We start from the raw sequence: 19,565 nt of genomic DNA, 5'->3' as shown, positions 1-19,565 counted from the left end.
CTCGGCGTGGTTGGTTTGGTGTCCGTGTGGGATCGTCCTGGTGGGCTGGCGTTGGTAAACTGTGGATTTGAAGTCTTGGGTTAGGAGATGAGGACCAGGCTGGGCTGTACAAATGCAGGATAACTCATCAAGGGCAGCATTCCCACCAAGTTTGGGCTCCAGACATCACCCACCCACCCGTAGGTCCTGCAGAGCATCGCTGTGTGCCAGCCTGGGCTCAGCGTGTGCTGCTGGTTGGTGTGCAGTGCCTCTGGATGCAGATAGGAGGGTGATCTTTGGTTGTTGCTGTTGAGGGGGAAGGCAGCAGAAACGTGTCTGCCTGTCGAAGAGGCACCTTGTGACTCCTGAGGGTTCTACACCAACCTTGTGAGGGAAAAGTAAGGTGCAGGCAGGTGTCAAACCCCTAAAAGTTCTGTGTGACCCCTAAAAGTGCCATTCTGGGGTGAAAAGCCCCAGCCTGAGAGCAGGCAAGGCACGTGGCAGTCACTGTGATTTTATAGAAACACCAGATTAGTTTTTTCATGTGCCTAAAGGCAATTCAGTGCAAAGCCACCAACCTTCCTGAGCTGGATACCCCGAAATGCTGCGATGGACAGAGGCCCAGCAGGTGTCATTGGCCTGTTTGGGACATCAAACCTTCAAACACCCACAAACTGGGTTGGTTTTACTGAAAAGCAGTGCAGAAGACTCCTCAAGGAGTTGTTTGCTGCTGAGGGCAAAGACATTTGTACACCTGATACCTGGGGCTCTAAAGTGAGACATGTCACCAGTTTCAAAGCAGGGTGGGGAAACACCTCACCTTGTACTCAGGAGGCTGTGCTTGATGATTGGGTTTTCCATAATGTGGCGCCTGGGGAGCTGAGAGCCAACCAGCCCCTGTCCAGTCCCGTGCTCCTGGGGTTGTGTCCAACTGCTCTGAGCAAAAAGGGAAAGGAGAATGCAGGAAATTCCACCCATGCAGCTGCCTGAGAGGAACAGGTCACCTGGGATCTGTTTGGAGGTAGAAATAGGGCTGGAAGTGAGATGTAAGGTGTCCTTTGACATCACCAGGGCCATGTGAGGGAGTTGCTGAGTAACCTAATGAAATAACCCTTGGAAATGTTTGAGCAGAACGGGTTGCTGCGTGTGCTCCCAGTCTCTGCATGTGAATCTGGGCCTGGCGCTGGCACCCAGCTCTTTGTTTCTAATCCTGATCTGAATGTGCTGAACATACATTAGCACAGAATCCCAGATTGGGAGGTCTGTAACTATGGCAATATCCTACAAACGTGACCCTCCTCTCCTCATCTCAACGCTGGCATCGGCGAGCTGCCATGTAAGGTGGCACTCCTTTTTTATCTAGTAGTAATTCCATGTCAAAGAGGAAATATAAATAAACTCCCCAAACAAAAGAAGCAAGGAAAAAATAATTCTTTCAAACATTTGAGCAGGAACAATAGGGTAGGATATGCACTCTCTGGGGAGGGCTAATGGCTGAAACCCATAGGAGCACAGTCTTGGGCTGTACCTAGCCCAGAGCTTGGCTCAGCAAGGATTATTTATAGCAAATGTTATGGCAGAAGCATGTGTGACCTGTGGGCTCCCGGCGAGGGGAAGAGCTTTCCTGTACTGTCTCTGGGATACAATAGACAATTATTTAGACACTATCTTTGTCTCAAGATATAAACAATTAAATGCTGGCTACTGATTTCTGCTCTGATGTTCAGACGGTGGGCAGCCATGATTTCTTGCTGAGGGACTTGTGGAGAAGGCAAGGATTTTTAAGAAATGTCACAGCTGTAAAGTTCCTGAGGCATCTCTACTAAACAGACTGATTGGGAATGCAGAGTAATGTCACAAGCACCACGAAGTTGTTGCTTCCAAAGGATGGCAGCCAGTGGTTCAATATTGTTCACCTGACATTAATGGGGTGTGGGTGGGTGTAGACCCCTGAATCTTCCTGTTCTTTTGTGTTTTGGCTCATCACTGTGGTATTAAAGTACCTACAGCTGCTACTGGATAGTAATTAAATGTTCTTACATATAATTAACTACTTTCAACTGACTACTGAACAGCTTAAATAATCTACATGTAATGGCAGATATTTCTGTATTCGAATGGTGACAGTTGGTGCCAAATAGCTGGGGAGGTTGGGGAAACAGCTACTGTGCATCCAAACAACCTTGTGCTGGCACATGACCCCTTCTTCAGGCTCCCTCCTTTTCCTGGGGGTCCCTGTCCATCCTGGGTGCCAATACCAACAGGATCCTTCTGAATCTCTTCAGGACTCACTTCAGTTTTATTTTCTGTTGAGCAGGAAAATTTAGGATTGTGAAAAAGGGGAAATGTGGAGGAGTGTGCAGGGGGTGATACTGCCACAGTTCAGTGGGTGGAGGGTGAGTCTGTGGCTGCAGTTCCTGGGTCAGCAGTGTGAGTCTGGAGGAACATTTAACACAGGTACAGTGCCGGAGTGCCGTGGGCTACGTGAGAGGCTTGGTCTGAAATCCACCTTCAGCAAGAACTGATCTGTGTTCGTTGTTTCATTCCAGTTGTATTCCAGAGCTTCTATGCCTCTTTTATGCCTCTGTGCTTTTTCCTTGAGTTTCTCCTTCTCAGCTTTGCACAAGGAATTGGGTTTGGCTCTCTCTCCTTCCCAGTGTGCATAAAGCTGTTCCTGGCTTGCTGTAAGGTTTTAGTGCTCCATGTGCTGCAGAGCCCAGGACTGGTGCCCTGTTCAGCTGCCTGGCACCCCTCTGCAGTGCCTGCTCATCTCCCACCAAGCCTCAGAGTGGAGCTGTGGTGTTTGCAGGGAGCTGGTCCCTGCCTGGCAGCACTGGCACCAGCCCAGTTTGTCTGACAGATGCAGTGGAGCAACTCTCTTTCTCTCTCTCTCCCTCGGCCGTGGGCAAAATGAGTCTCCTGCTCTAATTTCATTGTGTTTAGCCACCGCACAAACTCTAAAGCTCCCTGAAATGGGAAGGAAGTAATGTTTAAATTATACATGAGTGAACTGATTTACTCAGCCTGAAGTTTTGAGTTCCGTCCTTATAAATACAGGGCTGGAGCTATCAGTCTGTGCATCCATCCGTCTGCCCGCTGAAGATTGAATTAGCAGGGACACAAATGCAGATCCAGGACTGTAAAAGCTTTGGCTTAAACCAGTGCAAACCATGTGGGGCAGGTGCTGCTGCCACGGGGAGCGCAGCGTTTGCCTGGGGTTAGCTTGTCTGGGAGTCTGCCCTCGGTGATGGAGGAGACCATTGCTGCAGGGTCCCTTCTGCCACTGGCAAGTGGTGTCACCATCCCTGGAAATACTAAAGAAGTGTGTGGATAAAACACTTGGGGACATGGTTTAGTGGTGCTGGGTTGATGGTTGGAATCGATCTTGGAGGTCTTATCCGACCTTAATGATTCTGTGATTCTAAAACTCAGTGTTTTGATAGTGTCTGTCCACTCCTGACTGGGAAGGGATTCAGACTGCTCCCCTGTCTGCCTCCTGCTCCTAATGAAGGGGTTTAGCTTCCTGTGTAAGGGATTTTGCAGAGCATGTAAAATGCTGGTTCAATTCTATGGTTGCTTCCTATGGGCACCGGCCCCGCGCTCCTTGGGGAGCCCAGCGCCGGAAAGTCGCAACTGTGCTTGTTGATGGCCTGGAGATCCCTTTTGCAGATGTTTCACCCAGGTTTCTCCTTCCACCTCTATTGAAATAAATGAACAATCACGCTGCAGTGCTGCCATGCCTGGCCGGGGCCCGGCGGCAAACCGTCCTCCTTGACCCACAAACAGAGGATGCTGGATTTTTGTAGGGGCTGCAGCGGTTTGTGGGGTGGGGATCTGCTGCCAGGTGGGCAGGGACTTGATCATAAGGCTGCATGCTCAGGGTGTGCTCTGTGAGCAAGCACAGCGCTGCCCTTGGTCTTTGGATGCGGCACCCAGAGAGGCTGAAATGTCTGCCGAGACATAAACAGAAAGGGGGAGAAGTCACAATTCTCTCCCTATTTGTTTGACCTAAATACACTGAAGTAACTGTACCCCCATGAAAGAGATAATTTCCTGACGCTGGAGAGCTTAACATCTGTTTCCTCCCATTTTTTTTCAGTGGTAGAACATGGTAACGGAAGAACTGGCGGGGTTTTCTTTCCTCTTTTTCTTTTGTATAGCAAGAGGCGCTGCATGCTTGGGCTAAATACGCTCTCCGAGAGCAGACAGGTTTCTCTCAAGGGTTATATGCTCATTTGTTCTCTATTTTCTCTCCTTCCTGCCTCCCCCCGCCCCTCCTGGAGAGGAGCGGATACAGCGAAGCCCAGGCAGGACTTCCTTAGCTCAGCCGTGCCTTCTGGCAGACTGTGCCGCGTGCCCTCTCCCCGTCACCCCCCTTCCCCGAAAAACAATGGCCAAAGGCTCCTTCTTGTTTGTTATTTTGGATCCTGCAGAGGAAGAGCCGAGTGGAAGATCGTGTCCCCAGGGGCGCTCGGTGCATTCCAGCTCCGGCAGCGCCCGGCGAGGCTGTCGGCGCCTGGGCTGCGCCGGCCCCGGGCCTTTCACTCCAGCCGTGTGACGCTGGGGGGGACAGTGGGTTTGGGAGCAAATGTAGCTCTGCTGAGAAGTGAGAGAAGGGGGATGGAGAGCCTTGGAGGGGTGTCTGGAGTCGCTGCTCCACAGGGAGTGCAGATCCTGTCCTTGGAACGTCCAGCACAGCACACGTTGTCACGGTGCCAAGAGGAGCTGGGCTTTTGTACCGACTTTGTGACATTGATTGCACCCCCCAGCTTCTCCTTTGCTCTCGGGCTGTAGTGAGCCTCAGACTTTCTCTACCTCTGGCTCCAAAACTTTCCAGGATGACCTTGGGACTCTCCAGGTGCTTTGAGCCAGCGGCTCTGTGGTGGAGAGCACGTTTCTGGCACGTGATGCTGTCTAGGCTGCCCCAAGGGCAACCCCACCACCAATTTCCTCTTTGTTGCCTTCAAAGGTTTGTTGTTTCCCAGGGCCCCAGTCAAAATAGTTCTTTGGGGTCACTTGATAGAAGGGATTTGCAATTTGCCTGAAACCTGGAATATGCATTTTCCAGAATCCCACAACACCGAGGGATTCTGGAATCACAGAATGGTTTGGGTTGGAAAGAACCTTTGAAATCATCTTGTTCCACCCTCTGCCATGAGCAGGGACACCTTCCACTATCCCAGGTTGCTCCAAACCCTGTCCAATCTGGTCTTGGACAGTTCCAGGGATGGGGCAACCTCTGCCAGTGTCCTCCTAGTGCTTTAGAGCACTAAATGTTTTTTTTAAAAAAGGTACTTGTGCTTGTTGCCCAAAACCTGCAGTGATCTGAAGATGATTTCAGGGATTATGTGGTGCCTGCCTGGCAAACAGCCTGAACTGTGTGGTGTTAAGTGAGCAGTTTCTTGCTGTCATTGAGGTCTCTTGAGAAAACTCAGCCTGGATTAGACCTTTCCTAATTGATGCTTCCTTTCTAGCAGGTCTTGCTACCCTGCTGCCTTTGGACCTGATGTCGTGGTTTAACCTGGTTTAACACCCTGGGTTTGCTCTGCCTGTGGATAACTTGTGTAGGGCAGCTCAGCAGAAGGAGATTGCCCATGGAAAGTGTCACTCTCGGAGGGGTGGCTTGTGTCAGCCCTGATTGCTTGGGCCTCATTCAGTGTCCTTTAAGCCTATGAGAACTGTCAACTTCAGTGGGTGTTCCCTGGGCCCGTGCTGTTATTTCTGCTGGCTGGCTGCTAAATCACACTGAAAAGGAGCAAAATTGCTGTTACTCCCACCTGTATCGTGCAGGCAGAGCCCGTTGCCAAGGGAATGTTGTGCAATCATGAGTGAGATGCAGAGTGCCCATTTCTTTCTTAGAGATTGGGATAACTGAAAAAATGTGGAAAGAATTTGGAGGGGGAGTCATGGCTGTCGATACAGATGTTTGTATAACACACCTGGTGCCCTTGGCTGGGGATTTTATTACTCTCAGCTTATTTGTCCCCCTCAGTGACCTGGAAAAGGAAAGTAAAATTTTCAGAATGAAGGGCTGCTGCTTTTGTGATGGGAAGAGCAGGGCGAGGTAGGGACCCACACAGCCCCTGTACACTGGAGCTGTTGGCAGTGTTTGGTTGACAGCTGGAGTTTTAGAAAGCCATCTTCCCCTCCAGCTGAGATTCTGTGTGTTTTGGAGAGCAAACACACAAGCCTTTGGTCTCCAAACCTGGCTGAAGGACTTCAGGTAGTCTGGTAAGGGCTTCTAGGGCTCAGGTAATCTGAGGGGAGTGGAAGAGGTGGAAGGTATTGTGTTACCTTGTGTTTTCTGTGGTTAAAGCCCTGCTTTAAGTGATGGTAGCTCAGCTCAGCTGCTGGGTGGTAACTTGCTACAGCTTGACATCTGCAACTGCAGCTCAAGGAGGGGAAAAATAAACATGTGGTTGATAAGTGGTGTAGTTTTCTGGCTAATAGCTGTTCTTGAAGCGTTTCTTCAAAACCTCTTTCTCCTGCACCCCAGAAAGGTGAGTAAGGGTTCATCAGATACTCTCAGGGCTGTTCTCCTCCATACTCAATTTTTATTTTCTCATCATGGGCCTTGATGCCTCCAAGGCCATGTGGTTTGGTTGGTAAAGCCACCTTTGCCCTGCTTGGCTGATGGGAAGCACAGGTTTCCCCCAGGCAGCTGCTGCAGGTGTTTGCACAGCGGCTCCATCAGGCAGTGGAGCGTAGCAGATTTTGGCTCCTGCTCAGGGAAGACTGAGGGGAGCTGGCTGGAATTTGCCCCCGTGGTGGGAGGCTTTTGCTCTGGGTGAGGCAGTGCCAGTCCCGGGGCTGGAGCTGGCTTGGGGCAGTGCTGGACTGTGGGCACAGAGGAAGATGTGCTGGGAATTGGCTCCTGCCAAGGTCAGCCTGTGGTTTCAGTGAGTGCAGTCCTGCAGGTGTGACTGGGGGGAATTCAAACACCAACAAGGTGGTTTTGAAGATGAGAAGAGGTTCAGGTGAGGCTGTGGTGGAAGGGAAGATGGAGAGAAGGCATCAAGCACTGGTCACAGAATGGGTCTCCTCTCTGCTTAGAGTGCTCGGGTCTGGCTCCATGGTGGCAGCTCTATAATTTACATCTGGTTTAAAGCTGCTTAAAAAAAAAATAATTACCTCCCCCATTTAATTTTCAAGCCACCCGTGTACCCTGTGATTCTGGATTCTGTTGCTTCTCTGGGGAGGGCTGTGCAGGATTTCTCCCTTGTTATGGGCTCTCTTTTGCCTGACACATGAGGAACAGCCTGTCTCCTCTTTGCTAGCATCCCTCCAAAGACTTCACAGGCAAGCCTCTTCCCTTTGAATCTTCTTTCCTCATGCAGGATCCACCCAGCCAAAAACAATAAAACATAAAATGGAAAGAGAAAACAAACAAAAAAAGGGACTGTTTGTGATTTCTGTCTTTTGCTGCCAGTTGGCTGCACGACTTGAACACTCTTCTTTTTTTCCCCCACTCCTTCCAACCCATTCCAATGTGTTAGTCTTTAAGTTGCAGCAGGAATGTCTGGGAATAACTCGCATCCCAAAGCGACAGCCTGAGAAATGAGGAGCTGGTCTCCTCCTCAGGCACCAGATGGAGGAACTGTCCTGCTCAGCCCTTGGTTTTTTGGGAACAAAAGCTTCTGTGGTCTCTGTAGGGACCCAGGACGGCACAGCTCCTGCGTGAATTTCTGCTACAGGGTTTAAATGGAGGCAGGTGGTGCTGAGGTCCCAAAAGTGCCTGGGGAAGGAGGTGCTTTGTTAAAGCCTCCATGGTGGCGAGTACAAGAGGCTGAATAAAGAGATGGCTAAAGCAGAGCGTGTGGAGGGAGCATCATCACTGTAGTGGGGCTGGGTAACTCTGGGCTGTAACTGCAGGTACCCCCTGAGCTGTGTGCCTGTGTGGGGTGTGGTTGGCAGTGTGTGGTTGGGCTGGGTGACTGTGGGGTGTATTTGGCAGTGGGCATTTAAGATGTGTAATTGTAGGGCATGTTTGGCTGTATCCAGGGATGCTGTGCAGCTGTGGGGTGTATTTGGCTCTGTACCATCAGGGTGTGTAACTGTGGGGTGTATTTGGCAGTGTGTATTTAGGATCTATAACTGGGGGGGTGTATTTGGCTGTATTCCTTCAGGATGTGTAACTGTGGGGTGTATTTGATGCTATACTATCAGGATGTGTAATTGTGGGGTGTATTTGACTCTATACTATCAGGATGTGTAATTGTGGGGTGTATTTGACTCTATACTATCAGGATGTGTAATTGTGGGGTGTATTTGACTCTATACTATCAGGATGTGTAATTGTGGGGTGTATTTGATGCTATACTATCAGGATGTGTAATTGTGGGGTGTATTTGACTCTATACTATCAGGATGTGTAATTGTGGGGTGTATTTGACTCTATACTATCAGGATGTGTAATTGTGGGGTGTATTTGACTCTATACTATCAGGATGTGTAATTGTGGGGTGTATTTGACTCTATACTATCAGGATGTGTAACTGTGGGGTGTATTTGGCAGTTTGTATTTAGGATATATAACTGTGGGGTGTATTTGGTAGGGTACATTTAGGATCTATAACTGGAGGGTGTATTTGGCTGTATTCCTTCAGGGTGCTAAACTGTGGGGTGTATTTGGCAGTGCACATTTAGGATGTGTAACTGTGGGGTGTATTTGGCAGTGCACATTTAGGGTGTGTAACTGTGGGGTGTATTTGGCAGTGGTGCACATTTAGGGTGTGTAACTGGGGTGTATTTGGCAGTGCACATTTAGGGTGTGTAACTGTGGGGTGTATTTGGCAGTGCACATTTAGGGTGTGTAACTGTGGGGTGTATTTGGCAGTGCACATTTAGGGTGTGTAACTGTGGGGTGTATTTGGCAGTGCACATTTAGGGTGTGTAACTATGGGGTGTATTTGGTAGGGTACATTTAGGTTGTGCAATGGTGGGTTGTACTTGGCAGTTCACAGTGAGGCTGTGGAACTGTGCGGGTGTATTTGGCTGTATCCAGTGAGGCCGTGTAGCTGTGGGGTGTATTTGGCTGTATTCCATCAGGATGTGTAGCTGTGGGCTCTCTTTGGCAGGGCACATTTAGGCTGTGTCACCGTGGGGTGTGTTGGGTACAGCCGGTGCCACCAGCAGCTCCATCACAGCCACAAGCGGAGCCAGCAGCAACGCTGGCAGCACCTCACGTGGTTAATAAAGGGCAAAAATGGCCAAGAGTGATGGGGAGGATAAAAAAAGGTGAGGAACAGCACTGTGAGCACTAGGGTTGGTGAAGATGGCGAGGAGGTGGTGCTGGAACAGGGGGATGCTCCCTGGCAGGAATTGTGGCCTGTGCAGGTCCCATGCAGGAGTAGGTTCTCCTGACCGGAACTGTGGCCTGTGGAGGCCCCACAGGAGCATGGGACAAGTACAAGAAGGAAGGACAGCTATTATGTCCCAGCCATATCTCTCCCAGTTCCCAATCCTTCTGCAGCCCTTGGTGGGAGGTAGATCCCTCAGAAGATGGGAAGTTGAGCCACAGTGGGTGGGGGTCAGGCATTGTGTCAGTTTTATCTTTATTTCTCGTTATCCAAATCAGTGGGCAATAAATCAGATAGACAGTGATTGGAATGGGATCACCATACTTCTATAGCAGCCCATCAGCTTTTTCATCTGATTTCCCTCTTTGCCTCGGTTGGGCAGCACAGTGGATGGACATCTGGCAGCCCACCATAGCAGCAAACATTCGTTTCTGCTACCCTAAACTTGGCACAGCCCTGTGGCAGGGCTCATGGAAAGCCAGATGACTGTTGTCCATAAAAAAGTGGGATGCTGGTTGTTTCTGTTGGCTGGGCTCTGCTTCCATGGTGCCTCTGCCATCTGTGGGGTCTCACGGGTTATCCCTTGTTGGAGACAGATGTGGTGGTAAGGTAGAAACAGACTCACTTGACTGAGTGAGAGAGTCACGAGATGCCCAGGGCAGCAGCTGCTGCATAAATAACCTTAGTTTCAACAGAAATAGCAAACTGAAATGTTTTCAGTAGATATGGGGACTGTTCTCAGTGCTGGTGTGGCTCTCGTGTTGCTCGGGGGAAAGTGGAGGGTTTCTCCATTGTCAGACCTGTGTCTTGGGGGCTCTCTATTTCTTCCTTCTTCCTCTTAAGAGTAGGATTAGAAATGGAGGGAATTCAGCCCTGTGGAGTGCCTGGCATGTAGCTCTGCTTTGTGGACAGCAAAGCCAGGACCAGCAGATCCAGCCCCAGGAAGCTGTGATACCGAGATAGGGCAGATGTATTCCAGTGGAAGGGAAGCTTTAGGATCTGAGCAGGAGTTCAGCTGTATTCCCACAGGTGGTTCAGAATGGTTTCCATTGCTGCTCTGTATGGGGGAATTGTATTTTTAATCCTGTTTACTGGAACTCACTTGAGGGGAACGTGTTTTGTGTAGCGTTGAGTGGTGGCCAAGCAGCTTTCATTGAGCAGACCAGTTCCAGGAGGGATTCCTGTGCTGGTGCCATCGCTACAGTAGGAAAAACCTGGCTTGGGTATTCCATGAGTTTTCTGATGTTACAGTACTTCAGAATTGCATTGCTTCCAGGAAGAGGCTCATCCTGACTTTTCTTTGAATGCCTGCCTGGAGAGACCGAATTATTGAGAGAGTGGTGGGGCTCCTGGCAGATGGGGATGGTGGAGATGACAGTGACATGTGCAGGGACACTCACTGGAATTTCCTCTCTCCCTCTCTGCCGTGAACTCTGATGCATTTAGAGTCTCTGCAACTTGGAAAACGAAGAGGTGATTCGTGGGATTCTGAGCATACTTTGTAGTAACTTTATTAGTGCAGGGAGTTGATTTGTGGTCACTAAATGTTCAGTTGTTCAAGTCAGATTTAAGTAGCTTTAAAATTTATATGGTTTGGAAGCAAAATTTCAGCCTCCCTGGAATCAATGGGGAAAACCACCACAGCCACTGGGATAAGATTTGACTTGTGATGCTTTAAGAAATGTGTCTTCTAAAAGCTTTCTGCTCCTAATTGCATTCCTTTGTTCTTTTTCCTTAAAGTCTTGTGAAGAAAGCAATCTGAGGACCATGCATCCGTGACTCCTGGTACCAGCCTGTGAGCCGGGGCGATGGAAGTTCTAGAGGGCCGCCAGCGTACTGCTTCTGTGACCATTCCCAATGGATTTGCCACCAGGATTTTCCAAGCAAACATGGAGGAAGGGAGCACGGACGCCTTGGAGGCCTGTGGTGCTGAGCACTGCGCCTCCGGGGACGCCGTCCCGAGCGAGCAGGAGGAGACACACAGGTATAAGAAGACAACCAAGGGCAACCGGCTCTGGAATTTCGTCAGGCGAAGGAAAGGACTCTCTACGAATAAAGACAGACCCCAGTCCATGATCCTGCTGGGAGTTACGTCTGAGGCCTCAGAGTTAAAAAAGCCATCCTTCATGGACAGGGTACGGTCGTCAAAAAAGGGAAGATCCTCCAGGACGCCCAAGAACGTGGATTTGAGAGCGTCCAGAGCGCAGGACGTGTGTGACCCTGAGGAGGACCTTCATTCCAGTGGGCAGAGAGCTGTCTACAGGGTCAAGAAGCTGGGCGATGGCCGGAGGCCCTCCCGCCACTCGTACGCGGGGTACATCGAGGATTTGGACTCTTCTTTTGAGGACATAGAGCTGAACATCAGCATTCCTGAACTTGATACCACTGAAAGCAAATGTCTCAGGGATATCAGTGGCAGATTACACGGGGAGGATAATGATGGTAACTGCCACAGAATACCGGCCAGGAAGAGCGACTCTTTGAATTTTGAACACATGAAGAGTCCTGCAGTTACAGAAGGGGACAATCAAAAGAGGTGTGCTGTGCTCCCACAGGAGAGCAGGAGAGGAAGGAGCTCTGATGTCTGGAGCTATCTGAAGGGAATTTCATTAGCTGGCAAAGATAATTCAAAGCTCCCAGATCAAAGGGCTGAAACCAATTTCCAGAACTTAGAAAATACAACCGATCATTCCGCTTCTTACTTTGACTTTGATACAAGATGTGAGGAGAATCTCAGCCAGCGGAAAAAATCAAACGGTGCCGCCAAAGCCACTCACTTTGGGGGTGTTGTGAGGTTCCTGACCAGCGTGGCCGAGGCAGCTCGGCGGCTGCGAGGCTCCTCGAGGGCATTTTCCCCTGATGAGAAGAGGCCTCAGCGGAGTTTCCGAGGCCGCAGGCAGGATGTTGCCTCCCCCAAAGAGGGCTTGGTTATCGAGAATGAGAGCGCAAAGGCCTTCTGCACGGTGGGAGCCTGTCTGCAGTCCCCGGATTCGGGCACGTGGGAGAACCTGAGCTTGGAGAGTTTAGCGGGGAAGGAGCCCCCGCAGCACTGCAAAACCACGGAAGGGGCAAAAGGCGTTGGTTCCTCTGGGCCGGACGGTGGGAATGAGAGGCTTAATGAAACATTGCTTTCCCCCTTTGGGCCAGAACCAGCCATGTCCCACCTGGCAGAGCTTGCAGATGGCTCTTTCACTGAGCTGAATAGCAAAGACCCCTCTGAGGATCTGGCTGAACTTCCACAGACGACTCCCGCTGAACCGATTCAGGACTTGGGCACTACTGCAGAGAAGCCCCAGATCGTGGCCAGGGACCTGTCAGCTTCTCATGATCTTCCTGTGAATAGTCTGGATACTGGGGACTTGGGCTGTTCTCCAGCTGCCAGTGGGGACTTTTCTGCAGGAACTGAAGCGCAGACCCACCTCCCACAGGTATCACCAACTAAACTTGATACTGAGCATATGGCTTGTGCCCTGGTGGTTGCTAAAGACATGGATCTGTCTCCAGCTGTGGCTCAGGAGCTTTCAGAGACAGAACTGGATAATCAGGACTTGAGAAATCCTGAGCTGCCTTTGCAAAACTTGTCTGGAGGTGAGCTGGAGTTTCAGGACACTGGCAGTACCCTGGAGAAGGTCGTGGGCAGGGACCTGCCACCTCCTCTTGATCTTGTCAATAATTTGGATGCTGCAGATCTGGGCTGTTCTCCAGCTGCTGATGGTGCCTTTTCAGCAGTGATTGAGGCTCAGACCCACCTTCCACAGACATCACTGACTAAACTTGATACTGAGCATGTGGCTTGTGCACCAGTGATTGCTAAAGACATGGATCCATCTCCAGCTGTGGCTCAGGAAATTTCAAGGACAGAACTGGATAATCAGGACTTGAGAAATCCTGAGCTGCATTTGCAAGACTTGGCAGGAGGTGAGCTGGGGATTCAGGACTCAGGCAGTACTCCAGAGACATCGCAGGTTGGGGGCAGGGATGTGCCACCTTCTCCTGATCATCCTGTGAATAAGCTGGATACTGTGGACTTGGACCATTCCCCAGCTGCCAGTGGTGACTTCTCTGCAGCAGCTGAGGCTCTGATCCACCTTCCACAGGCAGCTCTGACTGAAGAGATCCAAGACACTGTCAGTACTCTGGAGAAGAGTCAGGTCGTGGGCAGGGACCTGCCACCTTCTCACGACGTTCCTGAGAATATTCTGGATGCTGGGGACATGAGCTGTTCCGCAGTTGCCGACGTTGACTTTTCTGTAGTGACTTTTTTAAAGTGCTCCACAGTGAGAAGGCAGGGTTTGGAGCAGCCTGGTGGCCGCATTAAAAAGCGGGGAACCACTTCATTTGTGGAACAAAACTCTGTGGAGGTGATGGACAGAGTGGAAGAGTTCAGCTGCAGCACGGAGTGCAGGCCCTTCCAAGTGCATGTCTCGAGGATTGTCTCCTCTGGACGGCTCAAAAATGGAAAGGTACGAGCAGCTTCGTGAGGTTTGCAGTAAGACCACGCTGTTGTACATCTTGCAAAGCTGGTTTGCACTTGGAAGCATTGTTTTACATCCCCCATTGGGATTTCCAGTTAAGGAGGTTGTTCTGTGAGTGGTGGCAGTAGACACAGCTTTTACATCAGTCTGAGCTCTTGCTTACTAACTTCCAGAGCTGCTTCTCCTATGACCTTTTGTGTGGATCAGTGTCTCTCGAAGAGGGAGTAGCAGTTTATGTATTTCTAAACACCGCCTTTAGTTTTTTTCCTCTCTGCATTTAAGTTCATTTGAAGTAGAAGCTCCTAAGAAGAGGGGTTTTGCCAAATTGAGAGTTAGGTGCTCTGTGGGCAAACAGAATTCAGCAATTGCACTTTGGCCTCTGTGTTTTCCTACCTAAATACTGCTGGGTATTGTAGGAGTGATGGAGTGGGTGATGAATGAGAGGTGGGCAATGCTGGTGGCTCCAATCACGGCAGGACGTTCCTGTCTGGTACAAGCAAGTCTTTCAAAGCCCTTAAAATCCTCAGAACATTGCAGTGGACATTGCATTTTGGACTAAATTCTAGGTGTTACAAATCTGTCTTGTCCGGCTTATTGCTGGGAAAGCTCAGAAGTCCTGTGGAGCCAGTGTGAAGCCCAGCTTTAGGGTTCTTTTGGGTACCTGCTGGTTAGCTGAGGCTGGAATGAGGACTTTTTCTTTTATCAAGGTGCCGGGTAGAAAAATCAGGTTGATTTGTGAAGAAACTTTCTCTTTTCCTTTTGGGTTTGGAGAGACAAGAGATATTCCAGAGGTGGTTACGCTGTTCCCTGTTGGAAAAGGGGTCACAGTAGCTCCTGAGCCAAGAGGGGAAGTGTTTGAAAATTGGCAGCAGATTAGAAATGCTGGGGGGGAAAAAATCTGAACTTCTGACTCGCAGCTAAAACAGGCAGTAGCATTGTTAGTTATTCCTGGTTTTGTTTTTCTGCTCTGCTTTGTGTAGTACAAAGAATTACCAAAGCTCTCTGTGTAACCCCAGGCACTCCAGAGCACTGAGTAGTGGTTGGTCACTTCTTGGGGTTGCTGGAAGAAACATTTTTAGGAGGAACTTGAGAGGGCTGTGGTTTGATATCCCTTCACAGGGACCAGGCTGAAAGTATTCTGGGCGGGAGCAAGATGAGAGAGGCACGAAAGGATGGAGTGGAGCAGAGGGAAATACCGGCACTCTCCTCCCAGAGCAGCCACATCCCCACCAGGAGGGCAGGGGCTGCCTGTCTGATCCCAGTGCTCTCAGGGCACAATCCCAGCGCCTTCCCAGCTCAGCTGTGTGAACAGGAGATACCCTAAGCCCCAGCTCAGCTGTTGCAGCTTACAAATATTACTGAGAAACTTAAATATGGTGCTTGAGATAACTGGGCAGGAAACCTCCCCCGAGTTCCCGTGGAGCGTGGCGATAGCACACGACCTCCGGGCTGCCACGGCTTCCTCTCGCAGGGAGGGCTGGCTGCCTCCTGGGCAGGAGCAGCAGCAGGGTGGGAGGGATGGCAGACAGCCCCAGCTGGGTTGTGGACACCTCGAGCACCCCAGGAGCTCCTGCTGCAGGTTTGGAAATGCACAGCGATCTGGTGGTGGCATCAAAGCCAGAGCAGAGGGAGGCTAAAGGAGGGATCTCCTGGACAGGAAGAGCCCTGCATGGTCTGCCAGCAGCTCCAGTAACAAATGACCTGAGATACCCCAGGGTTTTGCTCGCCTATCTCCCATCAGGGAGTGGCACTCGGAAACACTTTCCCAAAAATAAACATGGAAGAGGAGTAACTGCAGCCTGAGCGTGACAGTAGCAGCAAACTCCAGCCTCTTATTGTTTTAGGGCTCAATCCATCTCTTTGCTGGCACCTGTTCCTCAGGACAGTTGTTGGCCCTGCTGCCTCCGGTCCAGGCTGCTCTGGTTAACTGTAGGATTTGTATTTCAAGGGAAGTGCTCAGCCACAGGCAGGGAGAAGGTGCTGCCAGGATGGGCTGGCTTGGCCAGGCCAGCTGCTGGGAGCAAGTTCTCCAGCACTTTTACAGTGTATGAGCAGTGTAGGGCAGAAAGCATTTCCCAAACAACTTAAACATTGTCCCACAAAAAGCATGAAAGTGCCTGTTCCCACAGGGGCTCCTGTGGGGAGATGGTGTGACAAACTGAGGCTGGTGTAGCACAAGGGATGCTGGAGTGGGATTTAGGGCATCTGTACATTAGTTCTGTCAGTCAGTAAATCTGTTCAGCTGTAATCTCTTGCAATTAATGCCCCTGGTTTTTGCTTCCTGGTCTTGTCTTTTGAAGTTGTAATGTCTTTGGGCAGGAGCTGAGAGATACTATGGGCAAGTAGTTGGGTAGGAATTCGATCCTGGTGCTTTAAAGGAAATAGCATTGCAGCAGCATTTGATAAGAGCTGCTGTAGAAAAGTGGAAAAGCACATCCCTCATAGCTGCTTTCAGACCCCATCCCAAATTCTCATGTGGTCTGGGGACTTGGGAAACAGTGGAGATAAAACGTTTTGAAGAATTGGAAGAACGGTAAAGGTTAAAATAAATTGTCAGTGGGAAATGCATTACTCCATTCATGCTGCAGCAGCTCTGGAATCAAAGTGCCATCCTTACTCTGAGCGATACGAGAAATGGAGGAAAAGATGACATGGGGGTTTTCCAGGTTTTGGACAGAATTTACATTTTCCATGTCTCCACCGAAGTGATTTATCCTCATCCCACCTCTAAAAACACCTCAGCATCCCAACAGGGAAACTGCTGCTGCAAGTAGCCAGGCATAGCCCCAGGAGTTGTCTTTGACCACTTCCAGTAGCTTGAGATGATGCTTAGATGGAAAGCAGCTTTGATACCATGTAATTTGCAATTCCAGCTTTCCATCGGGCTTCCAAAGTGCCTCATGTATCCATAGACAGGGCTTGTGGGTGATTTGATACCTCCTTTGGAGTGACACTAGGAAAGGTTGCAAAACAGGCACCTCAATGCATATTTCAGGTATCAGTTTGGAGTTTTTAGGACCCAGAAACAAGGTTCAGGTTTATTGCTGGCAGAGAGATCTGCCATGGGATGAGGTCCCTGCTTGTCCCAGAGCCACGACCGGGAGCATCTCGGAGCCTCTGGGCTCGTGTCCCCCTCGCAGTGACAGAGCAGAGGGCTCTCACCGCAGTCTTTCTGTGCCCTCTGCTGGCTTGTTGGGAAATAGGAAAGTTCTTTTTATGGAACGGAAAGCCTAATCGTTTTCCTTGGGGTTCAGAGTTTTATCTCCAAAGGGTTTGCAGGCTGCAGCTTGCTTCTGGCTGTTGTGGCTGCGCACAGACCCCAGCTGGGTTTGTGAGGCTGTTCTCTGGGGGGATTAGGATTGCCAGAAGTGTGAAAATGAGATTTCTCCGGGTTTGTCAGCCTTGGCAAAAGCTGTGTGTCCCATAGGGTGAGGTGCCAGGCTGATGGGATGCTCTGTTTGGTTTCAGGGCTCTGTAAGGGGCTGTGTGCTCAAACTCCTGTGCCACTGCAGATGTTTCTCCTGAGCAGCCGAGGTTGTTCCTCTGAGGGCTGGACTCGGGATCCAAACTGTCCCTGGTGCAGGGTGGTGCTGCTCCGAGTGGCCCACATGGATATGGGGCAGGATGGGCGCTGTCAGGGCATGAGTAGGTTTTGGGGATTCTGTGCTGTAGCTGCTGTGTGTGGGAAAAGGAGCCTCTCCCTGCACGGTGGGTCTGACTGGAAGTGCGGGATTACTGATTTGCCTGAGTGTGCACATGCCAGGGGATGGCTTTGCAGATCTGCTGCCTGATAGCTGGGGCATCGCTCAGATCCTCCCACAGCTTTGGGCTTTGGCTGTAGTGCAGCTCCAAGTGCCTTTCCACAAGAGGAACATCCATTCCCGTTTCTGTGCTTGCTGAGAAGTCACAGGTGATGCCCAGCAAGTTCACAGCGACCTTTAGCTTGAGATGCTGCAGAGATGGGATTGCTGAGTGGATTTATCCCTTCCCTCCCACTGCTGAATGCCACTGACCAGGAAATGGTATCTGGGAGAGTTGATCTTCAGAGCTTTCTTCATCTCCTGGTTATTCAGCTCCTGGGTTATGTCTCAGCCTGCTGTAACAAAAGGCTTTATAGTCCTTCCAAATGAAGGAACAGTACTTTACTTTCTAAATCCTGCTGTTGCCAAAAGAGTGCTGTATTCCTGTCTGCAGCGAGGTGCAATTTACTTGCAGAATGAAGATTTTGGGTATTTATGGCTTTTAATATGGTTGTGTCTGACAATCATTTTATTTTTAGAGGAGACAAACCTCTAAAGCCTATCTGCAAGCTGCTCAGATTCTTGTGTTCATAATAACCAGGAGGTGCTAGGAAAATCTTGAATTAAAGCCTATATTTAGTGCTGTCTGTAGTGGGGTAGGGTTTTTTGGGAAACATATTTTTAACATTGTCAGGGAAAGGCAGGTTGAGTTTGCAGAGCTGATAAGCTTTGGATGTATATATAACCAGCCATGGAACACATGGATAATTCAGATTTCCACATATTTTCTTTAAACACATGGTGTGTCTTTCCTTTGTCTCATTCCCAGCCTCAAAAGTTACACCAGGGCATCAGAGTAGGGGTGAGAAGGGGCACCTTTGGGCATCGCTGGCCTTGTGGTAAAGGGATTGTGTGTCCAAAACTTCCCTGGAAGGAAGCTTTTCTTTGGCTTTTACCTCCTCCCAACTGTTTTCCAGCCAAGGGAAGTGCACTGGCTCACTGGATATGATCCTGGTGCTGCGAGATGGAGCCTTAATTCATCCACAGCTTTCTTTTGGGGTAATTACAGCCTGTCTGCTTTGTTCTTCATCTGTAAATGAAAATAACAGCACATCAGTGAAAATGAGCTGCTGGAGTCTTGAGGATGGAAACACCAAACCATCCCAGGCACCCAGTTATTAGCAGGCTCCTAGAAGTGTGACAGATGTCTGTGATTGAGCCTAGAAAACTCCCAGAGGTTTCTAAGTTTGTTTGCTTCCCCTGACCTTTGTCAAATGATTTTTCTTCTGATTTCTTGACTCTAAGATTATACACAAGACTTCCACGGTGTCACATGTCACAGAGAATAAAATGAAACGTAGGAGTTTGAATTGTGATGTTTTTAAAAAGAACATTCCATTCTGCAAAATGTCATGGTACAGTGTCATTTTCAGGAACTTTTCCTCCTGGAATAGAATAATAAAAGTTGGAGTGAGGAAAACGCCAACGTTTTTCTCCACTCAGCTGTAAATGCCAATTCTTTGGATTGCTGTTACCAAGCATTAAGGTATAAATGAGGTATTTGGCCATTTTCTGGGTGCATTAACCCACTGCAACTGTTTTATTCAGGTAAATATTTTGTAGGCTATAGATGCAAGGACATGTCTGGTTAGCTGTTGTCATCAGTGAGCTGCCAACCAGTTTGGCTGCTCTTCACTGTCCCTTGGAAGCAGCCAGCCCTTGCTGCTACGGGGTCCTCAGCACCAGCTAATTCCTTCCCTGGGTGTGCTCCTGCTGGGACTTGGGAATGGGAGAGCAGCTTCACCCCAAAATGCAGAGCAGGAAGTCGGTCTCCATCAAGGTTACTCCCAGGAGTTCCTGGGACACTCAGTGCCCCTGGAGGTGTTGGACTCAAAGCTGTGCAAGGTCTGAGCCCCGTGCAATGGGGGCTGCACACCAGGGCCAGCAGGTCCTGCAGTCAGAAACGCACCAGGTGCAGCTTGCAGCGAGCTGTGCTGCCCTGTCCTGGAAATTCTGCGTATTACTCTATGCCCTGGGGTTGCTTTGCCTGAGATTTGACTGCTGTTGGTAAA

At 49.9% G+C, this 19,565-nt stretch overlaps 1 protein-coding gene across 9 annotated transcripts in view; it reads left to right on the top strand.

Annotated features, from left to right (window-relative positions):
- The window catches only part of ARHGEF9 (Cdc42 guanine nucleotide exchange factor 9), a 193,059-nt gene that overhangs the window by 15,168 nt on the left and 158,326 nt on the right, over window positions 1-19,565 (top strand). For 6 of the 9 annotated variants that reach the window (XM_069015708.1, XM_069015709.1, XM_069015713.1 and 3 more), the window contains one exon: window positions 11,019-13,741. In XM_069015708.1, the coding sequence (XP_068871809.1) occupies window positions 11,087-13,741 (2,655 nt within the window). In that variant the 5' untranslated portion in view covers window positions 11,019-11,086. Of the gene's footprint in view, window positions 1-9,114; window positions 9,217-11,018; window positions 13,742-17,751; window positions 18,553-19,565 lie in introns of those variants that run through there. The other 3 variants (XM_069015714.1, XM_069015716.1, XM_069015715.1) reach the window with 3 other exon arrangements.

Source organism: Aphelocoma coerulescens, chromosome 4A (assembly GCF_041296385.1).
Source record: "Aphelocoma coerulescens isolate FSJ_1873_10779 chromosome 4A, UR_Acoe_1.0, whole genome shotgun sequence".
NCBI lineage: Eukaryota > Metazoa > Chordata > Aves > Passeriformes > Corvidae > Aphelocoma > Aphelocoma coerulescens.
This window is presented reverse-complemented; position numbering and strand designations above follow the sequence as displayed.